The sequence below is a fragment of the Lemur catta genome, chromosome 2 (assembly GCF_020740605.2).
Source record: "Lemur catta isolate mLemCat1 chromosome 2, mLemCat1.pri, whole genome shotgun sequence".
Taxonomy (NCBI): Eukaryota; Metazoa; Chordata; class Mammalia; order Primates; family Lemuridae; genus Lemur; species Lemur catta.
Window position 1 is genome coordinate 145,542,121 of NC_059129.1, and position 25,318 is coordinate 145,567,438.

General features: G+C 51.2%; 1 protein-coding gene across 1 annotated transcript; it reads right to left on the minus strand.

The window, feature by feature from the left end:
* Nucleotides 1-596: 596 nt before the first annotated feature.
* On the minus strand, nucleotides 597-24,134 carry RNASET2 (ribonuclease T2). The gene is made up of 9 exons (XM_045544726.1): nucleotides 23,981-24,134; nucleotides 21,360-21,420; nucleotides 18,081-18,136; nucleotides 16,534-16,591; nucleotides 12,924-12,994; nucleotides 9,491-9,604; nucleotides 5,118-5,163; nucleotides 2,608-2,682; nucleotides 597-1,738 (listed from the first exon to the last, which is right to left on the minus strand). The coding sequence occupies exons 1-9, from the start codon at nucleotides 24,064-24,066 to the stop codon at nucleotides 1,535-1,537; spliced, it is 771 nt and encodes a 256-aa protein (XP_045400682.1). The 5' UTR covers nucleotides 24,067-24,134; the 3' UTR covers nucleotides 597-1,534.
* Nucleotides 24,135-25,318: the final 1,184 nt, after the last annotated feature.

Here is a 25,318-nt window from a genome sequence, read left to right on the forward strand (position 1 = left end):
GAAAACAGACAATTTGCTTTGCTCGCGTGGTGTGGTGAGAAGTGGCCTCTCCTCCCGGGTCCGCGGTGCCAGCTCCATCCTTCGTGACCTCAGTCACTCACTCACTCAACACTTACAGGACGTCGGCCTCGAGCCGACATGCCACAGACACGGTGGTGCATCCAAGGAGCACAGAAGCAAGCTGGGTAAAAGCTTGCCCTGCAAGGGTGACAGAGCTGTCGTGGCCCTACACGACCCTGTCCCCGTGGTCTGCGGCCTCACGTCCCTCAGGTGCTCACCGAAGCCTTCCCTGATCGCCTTCTGCAAACCCTGGCCACTGCGCCTGCCTTCCCTGCTCTCTTGCCTCTGACTAATCACCATTAAATACACCACCGTTTTTCTTATTTATTGTTTGTCACTCTCTTCATGTATAGATACAGCTGATTTTTTTTTTAAAGATATGATTATTTTGAAAACACAGTTGTTCCGAGGATTAAATATTTTTAAGTGCCAAACACAATGCCTGGCATGTACTAAGTCCTACTTCAAGTGTGTGTTAAATAAAAGAAATAGGATAATATTAACCTGATTAAAACCAACAAAGCTCAGAGGCCAGGGAGAGGAGAACAAAAGGTAGCTTTAATACAGGCACAGAGAACAGCCCTTGCCCAGGCGACACCCGTCACAGCAGCTCAGGGTCCCCGCCGCAGGGTCCGTTGACGTGAGGGTCACATGCCGAGCATCCAGAAGGAGAGCGTGTCTCGAAGTTCCAGGACGCACCGTCTGAGGACGGCACTCGGGGCCTCGTGTGAATTTCTAAATACACATCGGTCACCTGCCCTGGCTGCCTCCTGACAAAAGGAACGAGAGGCCTGAGATAAACCAGCCTGCGGCGTCGAGTCTGCAAGGAATAGCGAGCCGGACGCGTACGCTGACGGCACGGGGACAGCTGGTGGGCTGCTCTGGGAATGCCACCCGAATCCCCTCAGAGCAGGAGGGGACATGTGCTCCTCCAAGGACAGGCTTGTGCCCACTCCAGGCTGCCAAGGGAGCAGCTGGTATTGGGACCGTGTCCTGTGTCTCTGGCCACCTGGAAGAGACCCCAACCCTGAGCTAGAGACGCCCCAGCCACCGCCCGGCTCCTGCGGTGAGCAGAGCTCCTGTCCTAGGGAGACCCCACCCCAGGCAGGCGACAGGCAAAACTCAAGCAAGAAAGTCTCCTGAATTGGTACCCAGCTCCACGGTGCCTGCCTGGCCTTCTAAAGATGCCGCAGAGCTTCCTAACGAAGAAGAAACCTACCAGCTCTGTCATAAAGACAAAGCAGCCGCCGGGCGTGGGAGGACGCCTTCCCCTCCACGGGCTGCATGTCGTCCCATTTCTACAGGAACTACAAAACTCGATTCATGGCATTAAAGGAAAAAACCAAAACAACAAAAAGGCTTGCTGCTAACACAAGAGTTATGAACAGGAGACTCAACTTTGGAGCGTTCAGAAAGCAGCAGTTTGTGAATTTCTCCTGTATTTTAAAACACCGAATATTTCCAAAATTCAGCATCAGTGCTTGATCTTTTTAGGTGGGGGGTAAAAGACGGGGCCGTCTTCACAGACCCGCAGGCCCTGGTCCTCGGCAGCCACCCCCGCCAGCCAGGCCTCCCGCCTGGGGGACGGCCGCGCACCCGGCTCGGTGCAGTTGCGCAGCTGCTGGTCCTGCTTAGTGAGGCACAGCTCTATCTGCCCGATCGTCTGCACTGCCTCCCCCTGAAAGTGAAAAAATGAGAGACGTTTAGGATTCAGATCCTGAATTATCATCGAGCTTTTATGATCATGCAGTTTTAGAACTAACTCAAATATAACAAAAGCAGAGGCTCCAGCTCTAAGACTCCAGGCTCTGGGAACATACCCTCTTTGTTTACCAGAATGGGCAGTGACCGGGACAGGTGGCCCAAGGGGACTTGGCTGTGGGCAGTGGAGCTCGGCCTGAGGCTCGGGTCTCCCAGCCACCAGGGCCCAGCTCGTGAGGGGCCCTGATTTGATCTTAGGAAAGATGAACAAGCAGTTTATGCTCCTGCATGAGACACAACCGCACACACAGCTCGCAGACCAGGTATTAGGGGAAGAAGTGGCTTTTGCACGTAGACAGGTGCCCAGGACCCTACTGCCGAGAGCATGTAAGTATCAGCTGATAAAAGGTATTTTGTCCATAAATTGGACAGATAACTGCAATTAAAATTATTGACACAAGCAACGTAAACACTTAGGAATTTTCTAACTTAGAAATGCTTAACTGTAGCAATACACCTTCTCCCTTCTCCACTTTCTGTCCAGAACAGATACAGTCTTGTCAGGAATCAGCAAGAAAACAAACCCTACCCTGCCTGGTATGGTGTCAAGGAACCAAACCCGCACACGCACACAGCACATGCCTGCACGCACACATAGACACACATGTGCCTGTGCACACATGTATGCACATGCCAACACACACACAGACACATGAGCACACACATGCCCACGTGCACACGTGCGACTCTGCCCCAGGAACCCCAAGGTGAAGACAAGGCTGTCAGGGAAGGACACCTTGTCTTCTTGACAAAGATGGGCATGGTGCGGGACGCGGCACGTCTGACCTGTCTTGGCGGAAGGCACTGGAGTTTAGGCACCACTCCGTACACTCTGGTAAGCGCATCTTCAAAATCTCCAACCTGGCATCAAATAAAAATGCATTAGAAATGAAACTTCCACAGAATAAAATCTGAGTCCTGGTCTACCCAGAGTGTGGCGCTGGCAGCGGCCTGCCCTCCCCAAGCCCGTTGCCACCAGCAGCAGAGACAGGGCTCCACGTGGCCGCAGAATGAACCGCGCACGGCAGGAGAGGATGCACCAACTCAGGCTCATCCGGCAACCAGACCACGTGTTGCTGCCTCCCTCCTCCCGCTGGACCCTCTGCAGCCCCGCCCCCGTCCCCAAGAACTGGTACCCACGTGCCACACACCAGAGCCACCCTTGTCAGCTGACTCCTATTTCATCTTTCTCGGCTCCCAAAGCTCTCAAGCCCTGCCCACTCCAAACCTCTGTCCCCTCTCCCATCCCCACGGACAACACGTCCTACTGCACGGAACAGAGGCCGTGGGACACTCACCTCCCCCCACCCCACCCCTGCAAACTCCGACCCGCTGTGCTCGGGAACCCTCCACCACTACCGTCCCCTGCTCTCACGTCCCGCAGCCAAACCTCCCAGGAGGACACTGCGTCCCCTCGGCCGCTGCTGCCCAGCTCTGTGGGTGCCACACCTGGCAGTGGCTCTAGAGGTTCCCTCTGCAGCTTCCAGGGCAGCCGCTCCGGGACCGCCCCCCTTCCGGCTGGAATTCCTTCCCCACCTCATCCTGTCTCCTCTTTCTCACAGGCTGAGTCCCCACTGCCTGACATGGGAGCCCTTCCTCACCGCAAGGCGTCCCTCGCCGCCTAGGCCTGTCTCCCTGGACCCTGCAGAAACCTCAAATTCAAACCGTGCAGGTTGGATCTGATCATCCTCCTCCACCGAGTTCCCGATGCCAACAAATGTCACTCCATGGAGGTAGATAGAGGGCAGGACCAGGCATGGCCTTCCCTCTGCCATCCGCCACCCCTACAGCCACGTCCAAGCTCTGCACACCGTCCCCTCCTCACCAGCTGCACGGCCAATGGCCCAGGTCAACCCTCCCCAAGGGACCTCCTTGGAGGGTCTGGGTCTGTCTCCCCCCAGCACCAGGCAACCACAGGGGTGAAGTGCCCGGGTCCACGCTCCCACTTGGCTCCTTCCAGCCCTCCTGCTCCGCTCCTGAGCTCCTGGAGAGGGGTCTGGTCTCCCGGCCCCGCCCAGCTGCCCCTGCCCCCGACACTCCTCCCGGTGCCGGCACAAGCTCAGGCCTCCATTTCAACACCGAATTTCCCAGGAAACCTCTGGGTTAGGCAGCTCTCCCGGGTGCTCCAGCAGCACTGATTTCCCCTGAAACAGACGAGTGCACCGACCAGTGGCCAGCAGCTGGACGCAACAGCAGGAAATCTGATGATAAATCAAACTGTAACTTTCACAGGACAGGAGTCTGCCTGAGTTATCCGTCCATCGGCCTATTTCTGACCGAGCACACACAACACACAGAACGAGCTCGACAAACGTGTCGTTACGGTCGCTTCATCATCTTTGAGTTCTGGGCAGAAACGCAAAGCTGGTCCTCCGTGTCTGCATGCACGTGAGCCCAGACGAGGACAGACAGGGCCGTGCAGAGGCGCAGCTCCCGGCTTCCCAGAAGGGGCTGGGAAGAGCAGCTGGTGGCTCCTCCCTCAAGGCCACTGTCCCTCCGCACCCGACTCCCCACGGAGGGACAAAAAGAACAACTGGAAAACCGCCGCGCAGCTGAGCAGACGCCGCTGGGAGCAAAGACACGGCTGCTGATTTATTTCACAAACTGTAAAGAGACCAAAATAACCGTTCAACGTCTAGCCACGGCCCCAGAATGCAGCTCTGCTAAAATCAGTGACTTTCGACCCTTTCTTAAATCCATGCCCCATGACAGATACAAAAATCCTCCCAAAGCATCTGATTGTCTCTCGCACAGAGGGGATGCCACCTCGGCTGCACAGGCAGGCGGGTCGAGCGGCCGCCCGTGAGCCGGCGCAGCCCTCTTTACGGACCCGGCGACTCGCAGCTGCGTCTGTGCAGCCCGACCAGCCAGTGGGACTGGGCCGTGCTTAAGCTTGTGCTTGCGTCACACAGCTTTAGCACGAAACAAGTCACAGTTCCCTCATGAAAACAAAAAACAAATGTGTCTTGTCCTCAAGCACAACATTACAGTTTTAAAAAACCGAACGTGCTGGATCCAGACGCACGTTCCCCCCGCCCACTGGCCCCCGGCACACACCGCTCCCCACGTGGCTGTGAACCTGTGCGTCAAAGCCAGTGGTGTGAGGAGCCGCCAGTTTACAGCCACGGTGCACAGAGAAATGAAGCTCAAATACGCTGTTTAAAGCACAAACATTCGGAAGCAGCAGGGCCGGTGCTGGGTCCCTCCACAGCCCAGCTGTTGCTCACAGGAGGAAATGGCACTTCTGCAGGTCGCCCGGAGACACACACCAGGTAAGAAGCAAGAGCAAGACTCACCTGGTAGTAATTGATAGACGGTGTTATCCCCAACTTTAGGAGCACACTAAAATTTAAATTAAAAAAAATTAGCTGTATAATGAAAGTCCACTTTCCTGTATTGTTCTTTTCAAACATATAGTTCATAATAAAAATTAAGACACTCTTGGCCAGGTGCAGTGGCTCACGCCTATAATCCTAGCACTCTGGGAGGCCGAGGTGGGAGGATCATTTGGGCTCAGGAGTTCAAGAGCAGCCTGAGCAAGAGCAAGACCCCGTCTCTACTAAAAATAGAAAGAAATTAGCTGGACAACTAAAAATATATAGGAAAAACTAGCCGGGCACGGTGGTGCATGCCTGTAGTCCAGCTACTAGGAAGGCTGAGGCAGGAGGATCACTTGAGCCCAGGAGTCTGAGGTTGCTGTGAGCTAGGCTGATGCCACGGCACTCACTCTAGCCCGGGCAACAGAGTGAGACTCTGTCTCAAGAAAAAAAAAAAAAAAAATTCACTCTTAAAGGAAACTACTTTTTCCTATTACTTTAGGCAGTGTATCTGCTAACAAGGACAGGAGAGCAAAGTAACAGCTCCCAGGCCCCCACTCTTCCCTCTTCCTCAGCACACACACTAACTGCTGTGGGCACGCTGCCCAGGGTCCTCGCACCGAGCCCTTCTCAACAGGGATTCCAGCTAACGCTACCAACCGCAGCTGCACACACCGCACACCTATCTGCCACACTTGTGAAAGACGTTATTAGCAATTGATTTAGGATCCTAAGCTTATCCTAGAAAACTGCATTTGGTCAACTCTTTAAACGTAGTCATGTACCACATAATGACACTTGGTTAACAATGAACTGCATGGACAACCGTGGTCTGATGAGATGATAGATACTGTAGTTCTACTGTGTCTACGTTTAGATACACGGTACTTACCACTGTGTGCCAGCTGCCTGCAGCACTCAGCGCAGGGACACGTGCGGGTTTGCAGCCCGGGAGCGACAGGTTGCACGTGCCGCCCAGGTGCGCAGCAGGCTGCGCCGTCTAGGTTTGTGCAGGTGCACCATGTGACATTCGAATGAAGAAATCGCCTAACGACGCAACGCACAATGTATCCCCGCACTTAAGTGTCATGTGACTGCACATTAAATACCTATAGCCTTGAATCATTTCCTAAAGCACTGCTACAGAGAATCCCATCGAGTAGGAACTTACTTATTAAATTATGGAGGTACAATGTAAAATTCTCAGCTTAATTATTCCAAAAGACGACTCTGTAGTCTCCCATCAAGCCTTTCCGGATCATTCTAGAGTGTGAGCACACAGAGACCCAGGCTGCCTCTCTAGGTACTAACTTGTCATCAGACAGTCTCTGCTGTAGAGCTCCTGGAACGAGCAGGAAAGAGGTAGCCAGGGGGCCCGTGAGCCCCCGACGTCACCAAATCCGTGTGAACATGCTCTTGTGCTGTCACTGTGGGGTAAACAACAGATTTCAAAGACTTTGCGGCAAAGGGGAATGTAAAATATCTCAATAATTTTTTATATTTAAGTTACAATGATGGTATTTTGGAGCTAAGGTACATTAAATGTAATTGTACCTTTTTTTGTTGTTGTTTTTTAATTTCACTCCTACAAAAGTAAAAAGTCTCTGTGGCTCACATTGTATTTCTATCGGGCAGTGCCCTCCCGACCTAGGTGACTAAGGAGATAAGGCAGAGAGGGAGACCCGGGCAAATCTGCACCCAGCCCAGAACACGGTGCATCGCGGTTCCCACTAGTTAAGAGCAGTTTGGCATTACCCCCTGGGTCTCTATCTGTGGGTACCTGAGAACTTTGCTTCAGGACATTTTACAGTTTTTCAGGCTTGCAGCCTTCATGTTATAAAGTGAATAAAAAATTACAGTTGACAATAATTTGACAGGCTGACCTATGAGCAAAAAATATGTAGTAATAGTGTATAAAGAAAAATGAGTGGTCTTATTTTAAATTTTGACTTCTTAATTTCAATTTTAGGAGTGCTAAGAATTTTAGACTTTTGTTGGGGAAAGCGGGAAAGAACCTAACGTTTCTATGATTGTTCTTTTCAGTTCTTAGCAAACACAACGCTCCCAGCAGTGCTGCTCCCTCAGCAGGTCCTCAGGGAATGCTTGCAGAATGAAGGAAGGAAGGAAGGAATGAAGGAGAAGAGCTCAGCCCCCAAGGGCAGGGCAGCACCAGTCTTGCTCCAGGGCTGCCCGTGCTACCTGTGAGTGTGTACACCTGTCTCAGTCCGTTCAGTGTTGCTATAAAGGAATACTCAAGGCTGGGTAGTTTATAAAGAAAAGAGCTGTATCTGGCTCGAGGGTCTGCGGGTATAAGCAGCTGGCGCCGGCACCTGCTCAGCCCTAGTGGGGCTCTGGGGCTGCAGCGACTCGGGCGGGAGGCAGATGGGGCCAGAGCTGCAGAGATCACATGGCGAGAGAGGGGCCAGGCTCCTTCCAACAACCAGCTCTTGTGGGAGCTAATAATTACCCCAAGGACGGCACCAAGCCATGCACGAGGGGTCCAGATCTGCCCCCATGAGCCAAATACCTCTCATGAGGCCCCACGTCCAACACCGGGCATCAATTTCAACATGAAGTTTGCTGGAGACAAACCATATCCAACCATAGCAGTAAAGCTACTGAGTTTCAAAAAGTATAAATAGGAGCTACTTAATAAGTATGTATTAGATAAAGAGATAAATCATTTAGATAATGTATCTTAAAACTTTTCACCAGTACCCACTTCTCCTTTTTCTGTTTGATTAAATAAACCTGGTGGCAGAGTTAGCGAGAACTCACACTGCTAGTGGTTCGAGGCAGGACTGGACCACGAGATCCATATTTGGAAACAGAGGGCATCTTCCCTGTCTCTCCAAAGAGGTCCTGCTCTGTCGTCTTATTAATTGCACCTCTCCTGCGCCCCAAGACCCACCAGATCCTCCCAATTGATCCTCATTTTGACTTCGGAAGTGCTTATGATCCACACTTCTTAGGTGTGGACACGTCTCCTGAAGTATTGCTCTTACTACAAGAAAACACTGCTTCCTCTGTGAAAGAAAAGTCTACAGATTCTACAGATCAAATCATATATATTTACAAACTATATACAAATCAAATATGTAGAATCTGCGACACATTACCGCTAACGTAACCTTCTTAGCGTATGTACTTAGTAACGAGGAATTTACGCCAGAAGAGACTCAGGATTGAGAGTGACCCAGTCATTTCCTTCACACCATGGAAATAAGACCAGACTGTCCAACTAGCTCGTATCAGAACCACGCTCACAGCACACTTAAAGCTGCGAGCTCTGAAATGGTGATTTTAAAAATTTATTTGCAGGGTGCGCTTTGATTTTAATCGTGACATCCCCAAAGACGCTGTCCCCTCCTGTACAGGGCCTGTGACCCAGCTGATCCAAACCCCGGCCGTCAGACCCCCTTTGATCAGAATGACACGGGAGACCATCCGCGGGAGATGCTCCTGCGTGCGGAGGCGGCAGAGCACGAGACTAGGGAACCGACAGAGGTTTATTCATCTTTTAGGCAGATCTGACTCACACAACTTAAATACGGTTGATTAGCAAAGGCGCCTGTATTATTCTGATTTGAAGCGGAATTGCTGAGACAAGCTGTATAAATTACAGGCAGCAAGGAAAACGCTGCACCATCTTCTGTCATGTTTTTTACAACAAGTTCACTGGTTTACTGCAACCCTGCAGTGAAGGTCAAGGGGAAGCAGAAACGTCGGGACACGGGGAGGCGAGGGCTCGCCCCGAGCGCCCAGGGGGCCAGACCCTGCCAGGCAGGGGGCTGCGCCGTGGCCCTCGTTTCACGAGCTCACTGGGTGAGTGGTGACAACGTGCTCCTCAGCTCTGGAACCGAGGCGAGGGCAGGCAGGGGCAAGCTCACGTGGGTTGAGCAAGTTCTAGGGCTTAAAGGATCCTTGCCCAGCACCTCCTTCCTGCGTCTTCCAGGACCTCTGCAGCAGAGATCCAAAGACTTAAACTGTCTGTGAATGCAATATGCTTGGTCAGGAATCATGGCTAAAAAGGGCACGCCCTTGCCAGTGTCCCCACCTGGCTCAGGGCCAGCTCACTGCCTGACATCAAGTTAGTACCCAGAGAGGCAGCCTAAGTCTTTGTATCCACTGTGTGGTCATAATCCGGAATGGTCCAGAAAGGCGTGGTGGGCCTAGAGCATTCTCAGGAGTGATTCCGTGAGCTACATTCCAAGGCGCCCAGCACCCGTGACAGGGCTGTCTGGGTGGGCAGCGTGGCGGACAGTCGTTCCCCTCAATCCAGCCCTCGGGCTCGAGAGAGAGCAGAGCTCCGGGCAGCTCGGGACAGAGGGCCTGCCGGGGGGCACACGCACCTGCTGAGGTCCAGCTTTTGGTACAAAGCCAGACTCTTGCCGAAGTACTTCCTCTGGGAGTCGAGGGCCTCCACCTGCGCGGCACAGGTCCCATGCTTATCCCATTCGTGCTTCCTGTGAGGATTTAAAAAAAAAAAACCTCCAGTTAAAAGTAATGAAACTAATTCACAATAAAAAATTTTCAAACGTGTTTTCTCTTAGCACAGACTAGTCACATGTAATAGGCATGTCATTTCTTTTACAAAGTGGGAAGGATAAAATTCCTCATTTGCAGCAGGCAATTATGCTGCCTACGATTAGACAATCAGTTCCAATTCATTCTACAGGTACAGCTCGCTCAGTTAACAACAGATCAGAGCCGAGAAGAAAGAAAATGCCGCTGTTCTGGGACCCACTGACTCACGAAGCAACGCGTGGTCTCCGCAGGAGCTGGTGAGTCACAGCCAGGGACTTTCACAGTGGCACGACCGTCATTCCTAAGCAACCAGCCAGGAAAAGGGGGACATCTAGCTACTGAGAAATGCCGTGGGCCCACTCCCCATTGCAGCTGCCACAACCACTACAGTGCACACGTCCTTCTACCAGTGACGATGATGAAACTAAACAGCCTAACCAGAGGTCTGCAAACGAACAGCAATTTGTATTCCAGAAACACGTGGGCACTGATAATCCCCTACGTTTTATTGCAGATTAAAGTTTTACAAGAATCTTTCACATTCTTCACTTGGTCTTCCCAACACTGCAGGTGAGAATATTATCCCTAGCTTAGAAATGGGGAAATTGAGGCTCACAAGGGACAGGTGCCTGGCAGAAGGTCACGCAGCCAGGGTGTCACAGAGCCTGCCCTGGAACGCACTCTCGGTCCCAAGGCCAGGGCCCTCCTTGTCCCACTGCACCCCCATCCCACCAACTGCCAGACAGGATGTGTCCAGGATGGCTGGACTTGTCACTCGATGCCAAGCGCTGCTGGCATGGACAAAACGGGCATCAGGTTTCCTCAGCGTATCAATTAATTCATGACGTTTTAATAAATAACATCCATGCAACCATTTATAAAGCACTCATATGCACTCTCTCAAAAACGAAATCAAAATGTGCATTAATTCATTGGCAAAATCCATCCACGATGCCTGTTTTAAATAACCTCAATGGATATAAGTCTCTCAGACTAAGAAATCTATAAATTGAACACAGGAAGGATACAGGTGGATGAATAACCACATTTCCTCATCTAGAATAGTTCTGAGTGAATGATTTGATTTTTAAACTAACTGAATTATAAACTGAATTATAGGTGACTTAGTTTCTATAAAACAGGAATGATTCTGGAACCTCCTCCTCGGAGTTATTATGAAGAGTAGTGAGTAGAAACATGCAAAGCACTTGTACACAAGCGAAAATAGTTCTTAGCTAACAATATCCAGTAAAGGTCAATTATTATTATTTCTAGAGCAAGCTTACCTCAATAGATGTTGGAGACAAGAATATATTAAAGTACTGATATTAATGTATTATAGTTCAAAACATTTAATCACACATCATTTGGAAATGGTCGTTTTTTATTTACCATCAGAAGTGTCGGTTACCCATCTGAAGTGACCTGGTGTGTCGCCCCCAAACTTAGAGATGCCCCGGCTGCCCACCGAGCAGGGCAGGCGCAGAGCAGGCATCGGGGCCAAAACCTCGCCCGTGAGGGGCAGCAGCATCGTTCCAGAGTGAGCCTGCGTCACCACAATGAGCAGGACCCAAATCTGGCTCTTTTTCTTATCAGAATCACCCCCCCCCACTTTGCCAAGGGCTGTGTGTGTAATATTTTTCAAAATGGCCAATCTTAGGGAATTATCTTGAGCACCATGTGATACCAAGACACTCTGCTTTGCATATTTGCTTCTATCTGAGATTAAAGAAACAAGTTCTCAGACAGAGCCTCCCCTCCCCAGTGACAGGAGCTGTGACGGTGACGTCCAAGGACCCCGTGGGGAGCGCTGTAGGTGACCTCAACAATGAAGACACAGCCTGGTGACTGTGAGGTGACTGGTGACAGCCCAGACAGGACCTGTCGGAACTGCCGTTTTGCACTTGGAGTGCTCCAAAGTGTAAGTGTTAATTAGCATGTGAGATTTATCTTTCTCATTTAGAAGAAAAAACGTTTTTTAAGTACATAACTCAACTATTCAACCTCAAAAATTTAGGTAAATCATTTTGCCTTTATTAGAGCACAAAAATAAATGCACACTTTTCCCACACTATTCTGATTAAATGTCGAAGATTCAGCCTACCAAAGGCCTTTATATGTTTGCTGATTTCTTTTAAGCTATTTGGCTAAAATCTGATTGACTTCATTCTAGAACATTGTAACAACTGGAAAAATTATACTTCGTGTACTTAGTTACCACAGAATCACCATTTGAAGTGCACTGTGAAATGATACCTAAATGTTTTTTCCTGTTTTCCTCCTCAACTCATCATGGCCATTATCTGTTTTGCATACAGGCTGTGCAGAACAAGTGCTTCTGAACCGAACCATTCACCCCTCCAATTTCATTAAGAGCGGGTTCTCTTTATTGAAGAGGGATTTCAATTTACAAATCAGGGCCAGTGAATCCCAAAACCACTTCCCTGCCACAAATCCTCTAGAGAAATCACACTGAACACTGATGAACCAGGAAGAGGGACATAGTTTTTATTCCATTTTGTTTTAAAAAGCTTTTTTCTAAACTTAACTTTAAATTTTCCTAAAAATTGTACAAAAAAATATTTCTAGATAAATTAGCCTTTTGGGGCAAAGTCTGATTAGTTGTAATCTCAATCATAAATTGCTATATTGGAGTTAGATGGAGAAAATAAAGAAGTACCTTCAGCTAACAAAATGTAAATAAAAAGAATATCAACTTTATCTACTTAAAAAGCAAGATTTTAAAAGCTGCCTGGAATCAAACCCAGCATTTTGCCCGAGCTCGGCTCCTGCTACACTCCAGGTGTCTCTCTGCGAGAGCTGGAGGACTCAAGAGTCTCACCACCTCTTCCCCCGAAGTCACAGGCAGGACATTATTACCTGAACGGGTGTCATCTTTTTTCTTAATATACTTCAAGACAGCAGCACAGTTTCCATAAGGAATATTCCCTCCTGTCTGATTTGGACTAATTCTTACATATGCAAGAATTTGACTTTGTTAAACCTCAGTAGAGAATTTTTAAAGCAAAGTAATAAATGAAACAGCACATACATCAGAAAAGAGGTTTCCAATGAATAAAAAGGCCCTTGTTTTTTTATTCATTGGAGAAAGGCACCAAAATGGCATAGCAGCATCATTTCTAGATAAAAAACTGCTCAAACTGCTCAGCCTCAGGTTCTCTGTGTGTCACCTTAGAACACGCCCAAGGCACCCCCGACTGTCTCAGGACTGGGGTGGCTGTCGGCGCTCACACTTACCAGAACTGGCTGCGATTAGGCGATGGATGAATTATGTCAGGCCAGTAGGTCTTCATTTCTGGCAAAAGATCCTATGCATAATTAAAAAAAAAAAAAGTCTATGTAGGACCTAATATACTCAAAACAAAACCTGGAAGGCAAATTTGATAAACTTATGCATTCAAAGAATTGAGCTCTGCTAATTAATAACATTAGGAAAGTAAAATGATTCTGTGTTTATTCTACATGAAGTATTTAAGATACATCTAAAAGTGAAATTAGGCCAGGTGCGGTGGCTCATGCCTGTAATTCCAGCACTTTGGGAGGCCAAGGTGGGAGGATTGCCTGAGGCTAGGAGTTCAAGACCAGCCTGGAAATGTGGTGAGACCCTGTCTTTACAAAATCCAAAAGTGGTGGTGTGCGCCCGTAGTCCCCACTACTCAGGAGGATGAGGCAGAAGGATCACTTGAGTCTAGGAGTTCAAGGTTATAGTGAGCTATGATCTCACCACTGCACTCCACCCTGGGTGACAGAGCAAGACTCTGCCTCTAAAGAATAAAAAAGTGAAATTTGAGCAATCATAAAACTGCACATGAAGACACAGGCTCTCACGGTGAATGGATAAACTACAGACAGTGGCTAACAGCGACAAAAACCAGTGAGCTGTCAAGGAAAAGGAAACCCATTGCTAAGGAAAAGAAACCAGTCTGAAAAGGCCACATACTGCACGATTCCAGATTCCAACCGTATGCTGTCTTGGAAAAGGCAAAATCTTAAGAGATGGCAATGAGATCAGTGGTTGCCGGAGGCTCAGGGGAGGCAGGAAGAAGCGGGGCGCAGGCTGGGGCAGGGGAGCTCCTCTGTGTGACACTGTGGGATGCTTGTCTTTGTGCACTTGTCAGACCCACAAACTGCACAGGAGTAAACCCTAATGTGAACAATAAATTTTAGTTAACAATAAAGTACCAATATTGGTTCATCAATTGTAACAAACATATCACACTATTGGAAGATGTCAATGATACGGCAAACTTGAGGGAAAAGGAGGGGAACTATCTGTAATTTCCATACAATTTTTCTGTAAACCTAAAACCACTCCTATTGAACAAACGAATACAAGCTCTCCTTGCCCCAGAGAAGAGCCTGCTGGAGTGAGCAGCCTGCATCCTCTCATGCTGTAAGGATGGTCACACCAAATCCACAGGGACCACGTTCAGTTTCCAACGTCTACATGCCCACTAGACCAAAAAGATTCAATCCCGCCAGCCTGTCAATAACTCAGCCCCTTGCCAGTGGATTGAGCACAGCTCCCTCCTCTTCCTCCTGCCCCCAGGCAGCCTCCACCTCACCATCCCCACGCACCCGCCTGTCTCACCTGCCTGCCTCACCTGCGCCCACCACGCTCCAGCTCCGGACCCCCTGGGGAAGACCTAGGGGATGGTGTTAACTCACAGCAAAAACTAGGCCACTTTTGCTTGGGAAATGCTAAGTTGAACGTGGCGCTACACAAGGGAACCGGGACTGTTCCGAAGCAGTGGCTTAGGTCACCACGGACACGTGACCTGCCAGTGGCTCCATCTCAGCCTGCCTTTAATGGACGCTCTGGGGTATCCAACATCACTGGTGCCTCTTCCTCAAGCCCTCCCGCTCTTGGGCTTCCTCCTTTGCTGTGTTTTCACATGCTCCTTCCCTACCCGCTGTGAACACCCGGGCTCCGACAGCCCTGCCCGGCCACTCCTCCACCTCACCTGCACCTGAGAGCCCTGCCCCTCCACCTGCAGCTTCCATTGTGACCTTCAGGCTCCCAGCTCACCTCTTCCGACATCACCACTTGGATGTTTCAAGGGTACTTCAGACTCAGCGTGTCCCCCAGAGCCCATCTCCGGCCAGTGTCCCCTGTGTCTGGGAAGGGGACTGACTGACTGCCCTGAACACCACCGGGCCATGACTCAACCTGTCACCCTGGCTTCCTCCCAGCATCTCCAGAGCTCCATACTTTCTGCCTCGGGGCCTTTGCACGGGCTGCTTCCTCGGCCTTCCTGGCCCTTCACCTAATTAGTCAGATTCTAGCTCAACCTCCTCCTCCCCAGCAGCTAGCACAGGCCCACGCCTTCCAAGCTGTACCTGTTCTTTCCACTCCGGGCACCCAGCACAGTTTGTCATCCTGTACATGGAACAACTTTGGTAGCACCCAGCTCCCCGACTGTCAGCAAGGGGTCCAGAGACCGCCCCACCCTGGGCTCTGCCGCCACCTGCAGGCACTCAGTACGCCACAATCCATCTTCCCGTCCACTGGATCCTAGGTGGGCAGGACCAGAGGTGTCGGGGGAGGTGATGCCAGTCCCTGAGGAGGATGGCGTGTGTGGGAAACATGGGACATCACCAGGCTTCGGGGCGTGCGTGGTAACTCAGAGGGTCCCCAGGCCTCTCAGGCCTCCAGGCTTAGACCACTGAACGTCCTTCACAGGAAGGAAAAAGGAGAAAGTAATTCCACTTGGATTAGAACCTGTAATGAATTTGGGACTGACGACCTCGTCTTTTTGGGGAACGTACATTCCTGGGAAGGACCCACAATTCCAGCAAGTCCTCTGATTCTGCCTCATGTTTTCAGGGAAGCCCCAGGGACCCCCTGCACCCTCGACCCACTCCCCTGACACGTGACTGATCAGGCACAGGAACTGCTGCACCCCTAGGGAAAGACGTGTGCGCGTGTGCGTGTGGGTGTGAAGGTTCCATATCCCACGGGAGGTACGAGTATCTCAAAGGAGCACTTCCCCTAATAACACTTGAAATTCCAGTCCCATCATTTATTCTTTAGTAAGAGCTTTTGTACTGAAAAGGTTCCTCCCTGCCCAGAAACCCAGCCTCCCTCGGCCAGAACGACAGCCCCAGGCCCCATGTGCCTGCTCTCCCAGCCACAGCTGTGCAGAACTGCCTGCTACCTACCCCATGCCGACCAGATTCACGCTCTCAGCCATCCTGCCCTACCGAGGAGTCCTGGGAGACTGAGGACGGACCAGTCCCGCAGGCGAGCGTAGGGTCTGGCAGCCAGGGCAGGCTTTGCCCCTGTCTGAGCCACTCACGCGGTGGTTTGGGCCCAGAGCAGAGGAGGGGTAAGGTCAGTTTCATTTAATTTGTGGGGTTGCTTTAGATATCAATAATTACTAAAATAGTGCCAGGGGCTCAATCCTGATGAATACATTCATGACCCTGTAATTTTGTTTTATTTTAATTATTTTTTTGTTTGTTTTGCTTTAGAGAAGGAGGTCTTTCTCTGTTGCCCAGGCTGGAGTGCACTGTTGCGATCACAGCTCACTGCAGCCTGGAACTCCTGGGCTCAGGGGATCCTCTCGCCTCAGCCTCCGGAGTAGCTGGGACCACAGGCAGGCACCACCGCGCCTGGCTAGTTTTAAAATTTTTTTGTAGAATGGGGTCTCACTATATTTTCCAGGATGGTCTTCAACTCCTGGCCTCAAGCGATCCTCCCAAAGTGCTGGGATTACAGGTGTGACCCACCGCGTGTCTGGCCATGACCCTGTAATTTTAAACATGACCTGGAAAGTATACTTGTGAAGAAAAGAGTTAATCTAGTTCAACATCCTGCAGTAGGAATATAATTAAAAGTCAATACCTTAATCTCTTCTAAATTAAAGTGCCACGATCGATTACATTCTTCAGTTTTATCAGGCCTTGAAATTCAAATGTAAAAAATAAAATAAGAAATATTAGTCTTGACTGGTACGACTTCCCCATGACATTAGAAAACACTTTCATTAAAGTCTGCAAGGAATTAAAAGAGCAATCCTGACGGGGCATCCCGTACCGACGCCAGTCGTTTGAGAGAGACAAGCAGTCACGGTCCTAGCTTCTTCTGAAGAGGAAAGAAGCTGTGCTAACAGTGTCCGGGAGCAACCGACACAGATGGCTTTCAGTAAATGAAGCCAAATAAATGGCCTCGTCTCGGGAGCTTCAAGGTCGGCCCTGGCCGGGGCTGGAACGGGGCTCAGCAGCTTCCCCGCTTGGCGATGCTAAGACTTCCGACCCCTGGCCCCTCCACGGGCCCAGCGAGACAGCAGCAGGTCTGCAGCTCTCTCAGTGTGAGGAGGATGCAACAAGGTGACATATGCAACTGACACACTCAGAAAGTGCCTGGCACATCACAGGAGATCAGCTGTGACTCTTATTTTACTTTTTTAGTACCAGACGCACTAGTACTCTCTACTTTTGAACATCAACTCTAGGCTCACGTCTGATTCTGGACACACCAACCCTTGTTCTTTAGATGCTGCTCAGAGCAGGAGGTCACCAACCTAATTCCTGAGACTCGGCCACCCCAGAGCCTCAGGAGCGCAGCGGAGACAGCGTGTCTTCGGTGTCAATAGGTTGGCCCAGCAATCTAAAACCAGCACCATTTCATCCCAGAGGATGGGAGAAAGCAGCGTTGCAAATGTTCCTTCCAGCCTCAGGAACGAAACACCATCCTGAGCAGACACAGACACAGACACCACATGTGCAGACAACAGAGGAGAAGGCATCGAGCAAAGAGCAAGAAAGCTGGAAGCCCAGAACAGAAGCGTCATGTCGCCCCAGAGCCTGGGCGTGAAACCAGAAGCGTGAAACCAGAAGCACCCAGGTCCTGGTGGGTTTCTGCCCACCCCTGTCCCTCAGGAGCACGCAGGTGCCAGTTAAAGCCAGACTGGCCCTTCTCCTCTCACGGGGCAGTGGGGCAAACGACTGTGCACAGCTTAACATCACAAGTACGTGCACAAAAAGAATGAACTAAACAAAATGCAAGCAAAACCAGAAAAATGAATGAGTGTTTGTGAAGTGTGAATAATATAGATACACGCTATTTATTTTCATATATTGATTTATAATAGACCCCAAAAGAAAAAGCAAAATGAGAAAATTAAAATTTAGTGATCCTAAAATGTACCCAGGATACCTAAACACATGTTTAAAATAAATTGTTACTATTCTATAAAAACAGAACTAAACAACAAGAAAATTAGGGTTATTTTAAAAAAGACTAAAAGCATTTTTAAGTAAGGATTTGATCTATTGAATAAACTAACAAAAATAACAAGTATAAAGATAAAGACTAGGCTCAAGCCAGAGCTCAAGCCAGCCAGCTACTGCTGACCACTGGATTAAGCTTTAACCGCGTAAGATACTCGCCACAGCCCGTGTATCGTCCAGTAGTGCGGGGGGTCTCTGCAGTCGTTTTGCACCTCCTGGGGAGAGAGGACACAAAGGAACAGTTGGTTCGCTGTTTATTAAGACACAGTTAGCAACCCCGCTTCTTCCAACACACGTCAACAGCACACGGGCACTGCACTAACACAAGATCAATACAGCGTTCATTTACAATAAATTCGTTCCAGTAGCACATTCACGAGAAACCACACTGGCCTTCTAGGCCCTTAAGTGGGGCCTTTTGACTGAATCCAAACTTTACAGATCAAATCCTTTTATTAAAAGGGTGTAGCAGAGAAAGATGAAGCTTTTCTTGCCTCCTTTGGAGCTTAAAAAAGAACCACCTTGAAATCAGAAGGCCGCAGGTTCCTCACCCCAAAGCCAATCCTCAAACAATTTAATTAACAAATAAACAGCTATTTTTGTTCTTTTTATGTGCTCACAAATTAAGCCAATCTGATGGAAACCCTCCTATTGCCCAAGAATAATTTGATTACCATATAATTTAAAGTAAACATTTAAGAACAAAAGGCTCATGATCCCTGCTAAACTAAAGCTTGCTCTGGTACCAAGTCTAAATTCATTAGCGAAATAATAAGTATTGCAAATTTGGAGTAAAAAAAATAACAAGTAAGAACAGAAATACATCCTTACTCTTAATAATAAAAATAAAATCAGAGAAATAATCTCAGTATAACACTTTTTAGAGACCTCCAAATTTCTGAGTTAAAACTGAGATTTTCTACAATAAACAATCATTAAGAAATACTTTTGAATAAAGAGAGGTTAGCTGGACAACTAAAAATATATAGAAAAAAATAGCCGGGCATGGTGGCGCATGCCTGTAGTCCCAGCTACTCGGGAGGCTGAGGCAGGAGGATCGCTTGAGCCCAGGAGTTGGAGGTTGCTGTGAGCTAGGCTGACGCCACGGCACTCTAGCCAGGATGACAGAGCGGGACTCTGCCTCAAAAAAAAAAAGAAAGAAATACCTTTGGACTGTCAGGCTGCAGGAAACAAGACCCCTGCCCAGCCGCTGCAGTGAATACGCAAATAAGTAGAAGCTGGAACCCAGGGAGGAGCGGCCAGCGTCACGTCACGCTGTCCTGCCCAGCCCTTGCCCCTGCATCCCTTGTGCGGAGGCAGCTTCTCTCCACGGCTGGGCTGGTGCAGGTGAGAAGCGCCTGCTCCAGAACCACCCAGCGGCAAAATGCAGGACCAGGTGACAGCAGTTGTAACTTCACCTCTGCCCACACCCCAATCCCATCCCTAAGGAAACCCGTCCAAAGCCGGCTCGTGTCCTGCAGGTATGTGGCCGATGAGCAAAGCCAGGACCACATGGGGGTCTGCACACGCCTGCACCAGCACCTGGGGTGGGAGCCAGCAGCACTCCTCGGCCCCAAGGTGGCCTCTGAGGGGCTGTGCCAGGCGCCGAGGACCTGGTGGAGAGGAGGACAGACCCAGCACCTGCAAGGGGCACATCTCTTCAGAGGGAGGGGCCCGGGGACAGCCTGTGCTGCCCAGAAGGAGCCTGGGCCAGACAACAGAGCCCCTTATCACAGCCACCCAGTTTGAAATAAATTCCCTAACAAGGACATTTTGCTAGTCATTGATCTGGTTTAACCTCATTCCTAAAGCCTCAGGGCAGGAAAGCTCTGCCACGCGTACTTACCTCTAGCACACAGGGACATACCCGAATGTGCCGCAAACGCCTCCCTCACCCAGAGCAGCCCGTCTCAGGCCCGGAAGGCAGACCCTCTAGTGCTCTAGCTTTGAGCCCTTGCTCCACACCCCGCTCCCTCAGCAGGAACCAAGGCCTCCAGTCACCCCTCACTGCCAACAGTGGGAATGCCACCAAGATCTCCAGCAAAGTAAAACCCGTGCCGTGCAACTCCTTGCTACTCTCACCCCACTTCCCCACCCCAAAGCAAAGGAACAGAATGACAGACAGCACGTAAAGCCTGCAAAACTGAACGCAGAGCGTTCTAAAGTAGTAAGAAAGGCTTGTTACAAATGAGTGTCCAGATGAAAAGTATAACTTGGTGAGGATAAGTGAAATTTCATTTTCATTTAACACAAAAATGAATCAGTGAGGAAGCAGAAGAGCATATCATACTGGTCAGTGCTAGAGGAAAACAAAAAGCCTGAGTGTCCTTAAAGTACCAGGAATAATCCAACCGTACAGCGATCACTGGCTACTTCCATCTTGCAGTATTTAAAAGGCCTCAAAATCTAAAACTCTGATGCCCAGACTTCAGAAAGTGTCAGTAAAGTTAGGACTAGCTCAGCCATATGATGAAACACTTTAGGTCAATTGTGCAATGAATACAGGGTCGGCTTTGCAAACAGCAGGCCCTGCGGAAGGAGGCTGAGACAGGGCCCCCGGATGATGGTGCCCCAGCGGGAAAAGCCCAGGCACTGACACCCTAAAAGGACAGGGGCACAGAGCAAGTCAGGGCCACAGACAGAGAGAGGCCAACTCAGCGGGGAGGAGGGTGTCATCGGTGCCAAGCACAGAGAAGGAGGCAAGGAACGGTCTGCAGCTCCTTTCTGCTCACTGGAGACTTTTTTATGATTATTTTCCTTAGAAACAGGGTCTCACTATGTTGCTCAGGCTGGACTAGAACTCCTAGGCCCAAGCGATCCTCCTGCCTCCACCTCCCAAGTAGCTGGGACTACAGGTGCACACCATGTGCCCAGCTGACATTCCAATAAGACTTCAATAACACAGAGGGAAGGGACAAGCTGAAGCTTTTTGTGGACTGAACTGTGTCCCCCCAAAAGATACATCCACGTCCTAATCCCCATAACTGTGAACACGACCTTACTTGGAAATATGTTCGTTACTGATGCAATCAAGTGAAGACGAGGTCATGCCGGATTAGGGTGGGCCCTAAATCCAGTCACGGTGTCCTGCTAAGAAGAGACAGAGAGGCCTGGAAGCTAAGAGAGAAGAAGCACAGAACTCTCCCTCAGAACCCTCCAGAAGGAATCACCCCTTCCAGGCTTCCAGCAGGCAGCACTGTGAGCAAATACGTTTCTGATGCTCTAAGCCACCCCATTTGGGGTACTCTGTTACCATGGCCCTAGGGCACTGGCACACGGCCCTCCTGCAGGCCCAGCTCCGGCCTCCACCACAGGCAGGGCAAGGACGCTGGCGGTCCCGTCAGCCAGTGGCACCCGAGGTGGGCACACATGCACGCAAACCAACTCTTCTCAGGGATCCACTGGCTCCAAGGGGCCGGTTAAGGCAGAAAAACTCACCTCGCACACTGTCTCAGGCCAGTGCTGAACCAGAATTAGTTTTTTCCACTCATGGGTGCCACTGTTAAAAAAACAAGGAATTTAATTTTCAAGAACTTTTTTAAAGTTATAGAATAAGTTAATTCATCCTTCCATCCATCCATCCATTCAACATGGAGCACCCGGGGGGCACTGCCACAGTCAAAGCCCCTGCCCATGGCAAGGGCACACTCCATCGAGGAGGGCCGTGGACCCCACAGCGAAAAGCACACGGTGTCCCAGAGCGTCAAGTGGCCAGGCACAGAGACAGTGGAGCACGGGGACAGGCAAGGCGTGGGTGCAGAGGGGATGCAGCAGAGAGGCCTCCCTAGAGGGGAGTCATGGAGCCAAGGCGGGTTCTCCTAGGGATGCCCCTCAGAAACACAGACCCAGGACCCTTTAACTGCATTTGTGAAGCCCAAGAGGCCCTGAACACTGGGAAGTTTTTGTAATTCATTTAGCAACAAAACATGAGCGGAACTAGCACAGGGCTGTTTATTGTCACTACACCACTCAGTGCTTAGATTCACTTGCTTCTATGCAGAATTAGTGCCCTTTTGGTTGTAAGGTGCTACTTCAGAAGCCACTAGGACTGTTATCTAGAGCGTGGTATGTGCACCACGCTGCATCACGCTACCTACAACACACACATATGTGCGGCCCTGTACCCCAAATCTGAAATCTGAAACTCATCTGGAATGTAGGACTTCACAGAAGGGACTGCGGGGCTGCAGTTTGTCCCCTCAGAACTCTAGGAGGCCGCTAACCACACTCGCAAGGCTTAACATACAAGGAGATTAAAGCAGAAAGTGCAGGTGGCTAAAACACTCCATAAATGGAAAAAGTCAGCAGCAACAAAGGAATATATTAATAACTTAAGCTGACGCTTAATTCAGGATAAATTAAATTTTAAAAGGGAAGACTCAAAGTAAAATAGATCAAGTTACTACACATTAGCTTTTGTAATAATTGAACATATAAAATTCACAATTAAGATGCTATGAAAACTCAGCTGTAAGTCTGAACTAATGACTCAAGCTCTCTGTACAAAGGAAACACAGCGACGACCTGCAGCATGAGAATCAGAGCGGGGAGTAGCACTGGAGGCTTTTTTCCCCACTAGGTGGAAACAGGAGGCAGGTTAAACGATCTCCAGGAAGACTAGACTATCAACCACCAAGCTCAGAACACCTGAAACAAAATCTTCATCTACCATCCAAGCAACAGTGTGATGTGAGGGTAAGAGAACGTCCCCACCCTCCCCTACCCGAGCACGAAGCAACGGGGAGGCTAAAGCCAAAGATGCACCAAGCAGAGGAGAAACTAAAAATCACCATCTTTTCAAACTCAGTAAGGACCTGGGAAAATGCCTGCTGACCTGCGAAGCCCTCGGGGTCTTAATCAACTGTGTTTCCCCAAACATGCCTGCTCACAGGGGTTTTCCTGTTGTATCGGGGCATGAATGATGGGGGCTCGGGGCTAACACACGGTACAGCCTAAAGTCTTTAGCTAATGCTCATTGATTACTATCGGCCAGGCACCACTCCAAGCACAGTCTGTAGCTTAACTGATTTCTCCTGACACCAAATCTGTGAGGCAGGTGTCATTATTTCTATTAATCCTTTACAGATGTGCAAACTGCAGCACAGACAGCTCCAAGGCCCCACACCCTGGTATGAACTAGCAGCTGCCCCTCAACTTGCACAGCCTACACCTCTCCAGCGAGACTCTCGCCTCATGGCCAATAAATAGGTAAATAAACGTAGCTTTTTCAGAATACACACTTTCTGAGAACACTGAAATAATATTACCTCTTAAAGTGCAAGATAAAACAGCAATGGTACTCAATTAAAAAATTAAACCCACCTACTCTGTAAGTATGAAATCCTTCATTAACCTGATCATTACCCAAATGGAAGAAAAAAATTAAAATTTGGTATTCAAATCCGACGTCCTCAGCAGAATTAAGGTTGGGATTCTCGGCCACACTGCCTGCTCCCACCAAGAACCTGCCTGGGCGGGGGCGACGAAAAGAAGGAAAAAGAGGAAGAGGAGGGCAGGGAGAGCCAGGGACACGGAGGGAGTAGCCGAAGAAGAGGAAGTAGAGCCACCCAAACGCTGCTGAGACTCAAAATAAACGCTCCCTCCACAGCCTCCGGGAGAACGTCCAGAGCAGGAACCCTGCTCCGCGGGACTGGGCCCTGCTGCGCCCTGCCCGGGCTGGTGCCCTCTGCGAGCGCCCGTCTCGGGGGGCAGCCCGGAGTTCAGCGGGTGTGCACGGCGCCGCGCCTCCGCTCCTTCCCTGGGTCCCCCCAGGTGTGCACGGTCCCTTCCCACCGCTCCTTCCCCGGGTCCCCCCAAGTGTGCACGGTCCCCCCCACCCCCCGGCTGTGCTCGGCCCCGCCCCTCCACTCCTTTCTGGGGTCCCCCACCCCCGGATGTGCTCGGCCCCGCCCCACCGCTCCTTCCCGGGTCCCCCCAGGTGTGCACGGCCCCGCCCCACCGCTCCTGACCGGGGTCCCCTCGGCTGTGCCCGGCCCGAGCGCTGCACCACCCCCGCAGAAACCTGGGCGTGCTCGCACCTGCCTCCGGCTTTAACTCACCTTAAGAGCCTATCTGCAGCGCACAGGCAACCGAGGGCCAGGCAGAGGCAGCCCAGCAGGGCGCCGCGCACGGCCACCGGGCCCATGGCGCGAGCCCCGCGGGGAGGAGACACTGCCGTCGGCCCCGGCCCGAGCACAGCCTCGCCCGCCGCGTCCCGCCGAGCCCCCGAGCCCGCGCCCCGCGCAACCGGCTGCTCCGCGGCTCAAGCCGGCGCGTTTCCGCCCCGCGGGGGGCGCCAGGAGGACTAGCCGGGTCGGGGACACGCCTCTCTGCATGAAGACACGCCCCCGAGCCGGCGGACACGCCTCTCTGCATGAAGACACGCCCCCGAGCCGGCGGACACGCCTCTCTGCATGAAGACACGCCCCCGCCCCGCTGGCCGGAGAGGACCGGCTGGAACCGGCTGCCTTGAAGACCTGCGAGCGCGTCGGCCAGGCCTGGCTCGGTTCCAAGACCGCACGGGCCACCCCACTCTATTCGACGCCGTGTGTGCCGCTCGCCCACTCCCGGATGTGACCGGCCCTGGCGGTGGGGGGACATCGGTGTCAGCCGGGACGACCGCCCGGCGCTGACCCGGCCCCGCCTGGTGCCTCGCGCCGACACCGCACCCCCCAGCGCCGCCCTCCTCGGTCCCAGGGCGGGCTCGGAGTCAGGGGGGCTCTGGTGGGGCACCCCCCTGGACACACTTTCGGGGTCTCGCCAAGGATTTTCAGTGAGCCCCGAAATTCCCAGCGTGGCCCAGCCCTGGGCCTCACCGCCTCCCCTCGGGCGCCAGGGCTCGGGCGGTGCGGGCGTGTGCCTGCGGGCGGGGGTCAGCCCCGCTTGGCTCGGGGCGCCGGCCCCCTCGGTTCCGGTTCCGCAAAGGTGCCCGCCTGCCCCGGGGCCGCTGCGCACACCGCTCCCCCCACGCCTAACCCACAGCCATTTGCATTGGCATTTTGGGTAAAACTGCGGCTCCCTCAGGGTCCTCAGCCACCCGTGACTGTCTCAGCACCAGGTGGGCCTGGGACCCGCTCCCCGAGCTGGGCGCGGCGCCAGCTCACCACTGTTTGAAGTCGTCCCTCTGACGCCAGGCCTTGGCCCTGCCAGTTCTGAGTCCCCACTGCCCAGCGCACGACACTCAATAAAACGCCACCTGTGCCATGGAGGGCCTGGCTGGCTCGCCTCGCTGCTCCCTGCGTGCTCTGTAGGCCTGGCCTCTGCCGGCTCCCTGTCTCCAGAGACCCCGGCCCTCTGGCTCCTCGAACTCCGTTCTCTAAATAACACAGGCACACCCGGCACTTCTGTCCCCTCCTTTTCTCTTTTTTTCCGCTGAAAATATCCACTTTTAAAAACAA

Coding starts and splice junctions, on each gene's coding strand:
- RNASET2 (XM_045544726.1), bottom strand. CDS start 24,066: ATGGGCCCGGTGGCCGTGCGCGGCGCCCTGCTGGGCTGCCTCTGCCTG. Junction 12,995..16,533: donor TTAATTTAGAAGAGATTAAG/GTATTGACTTTT, acceptor AATTATGCATAG/GATCTTTTGCCAGAAATGAA. Junction 9,605..12,923: donor CCTAATCGCAGCCAGTTCTG/GTAAGTGTGAGC, acceptor AAATCCTCACAG/GAAGCACGAATGGGATAAGC.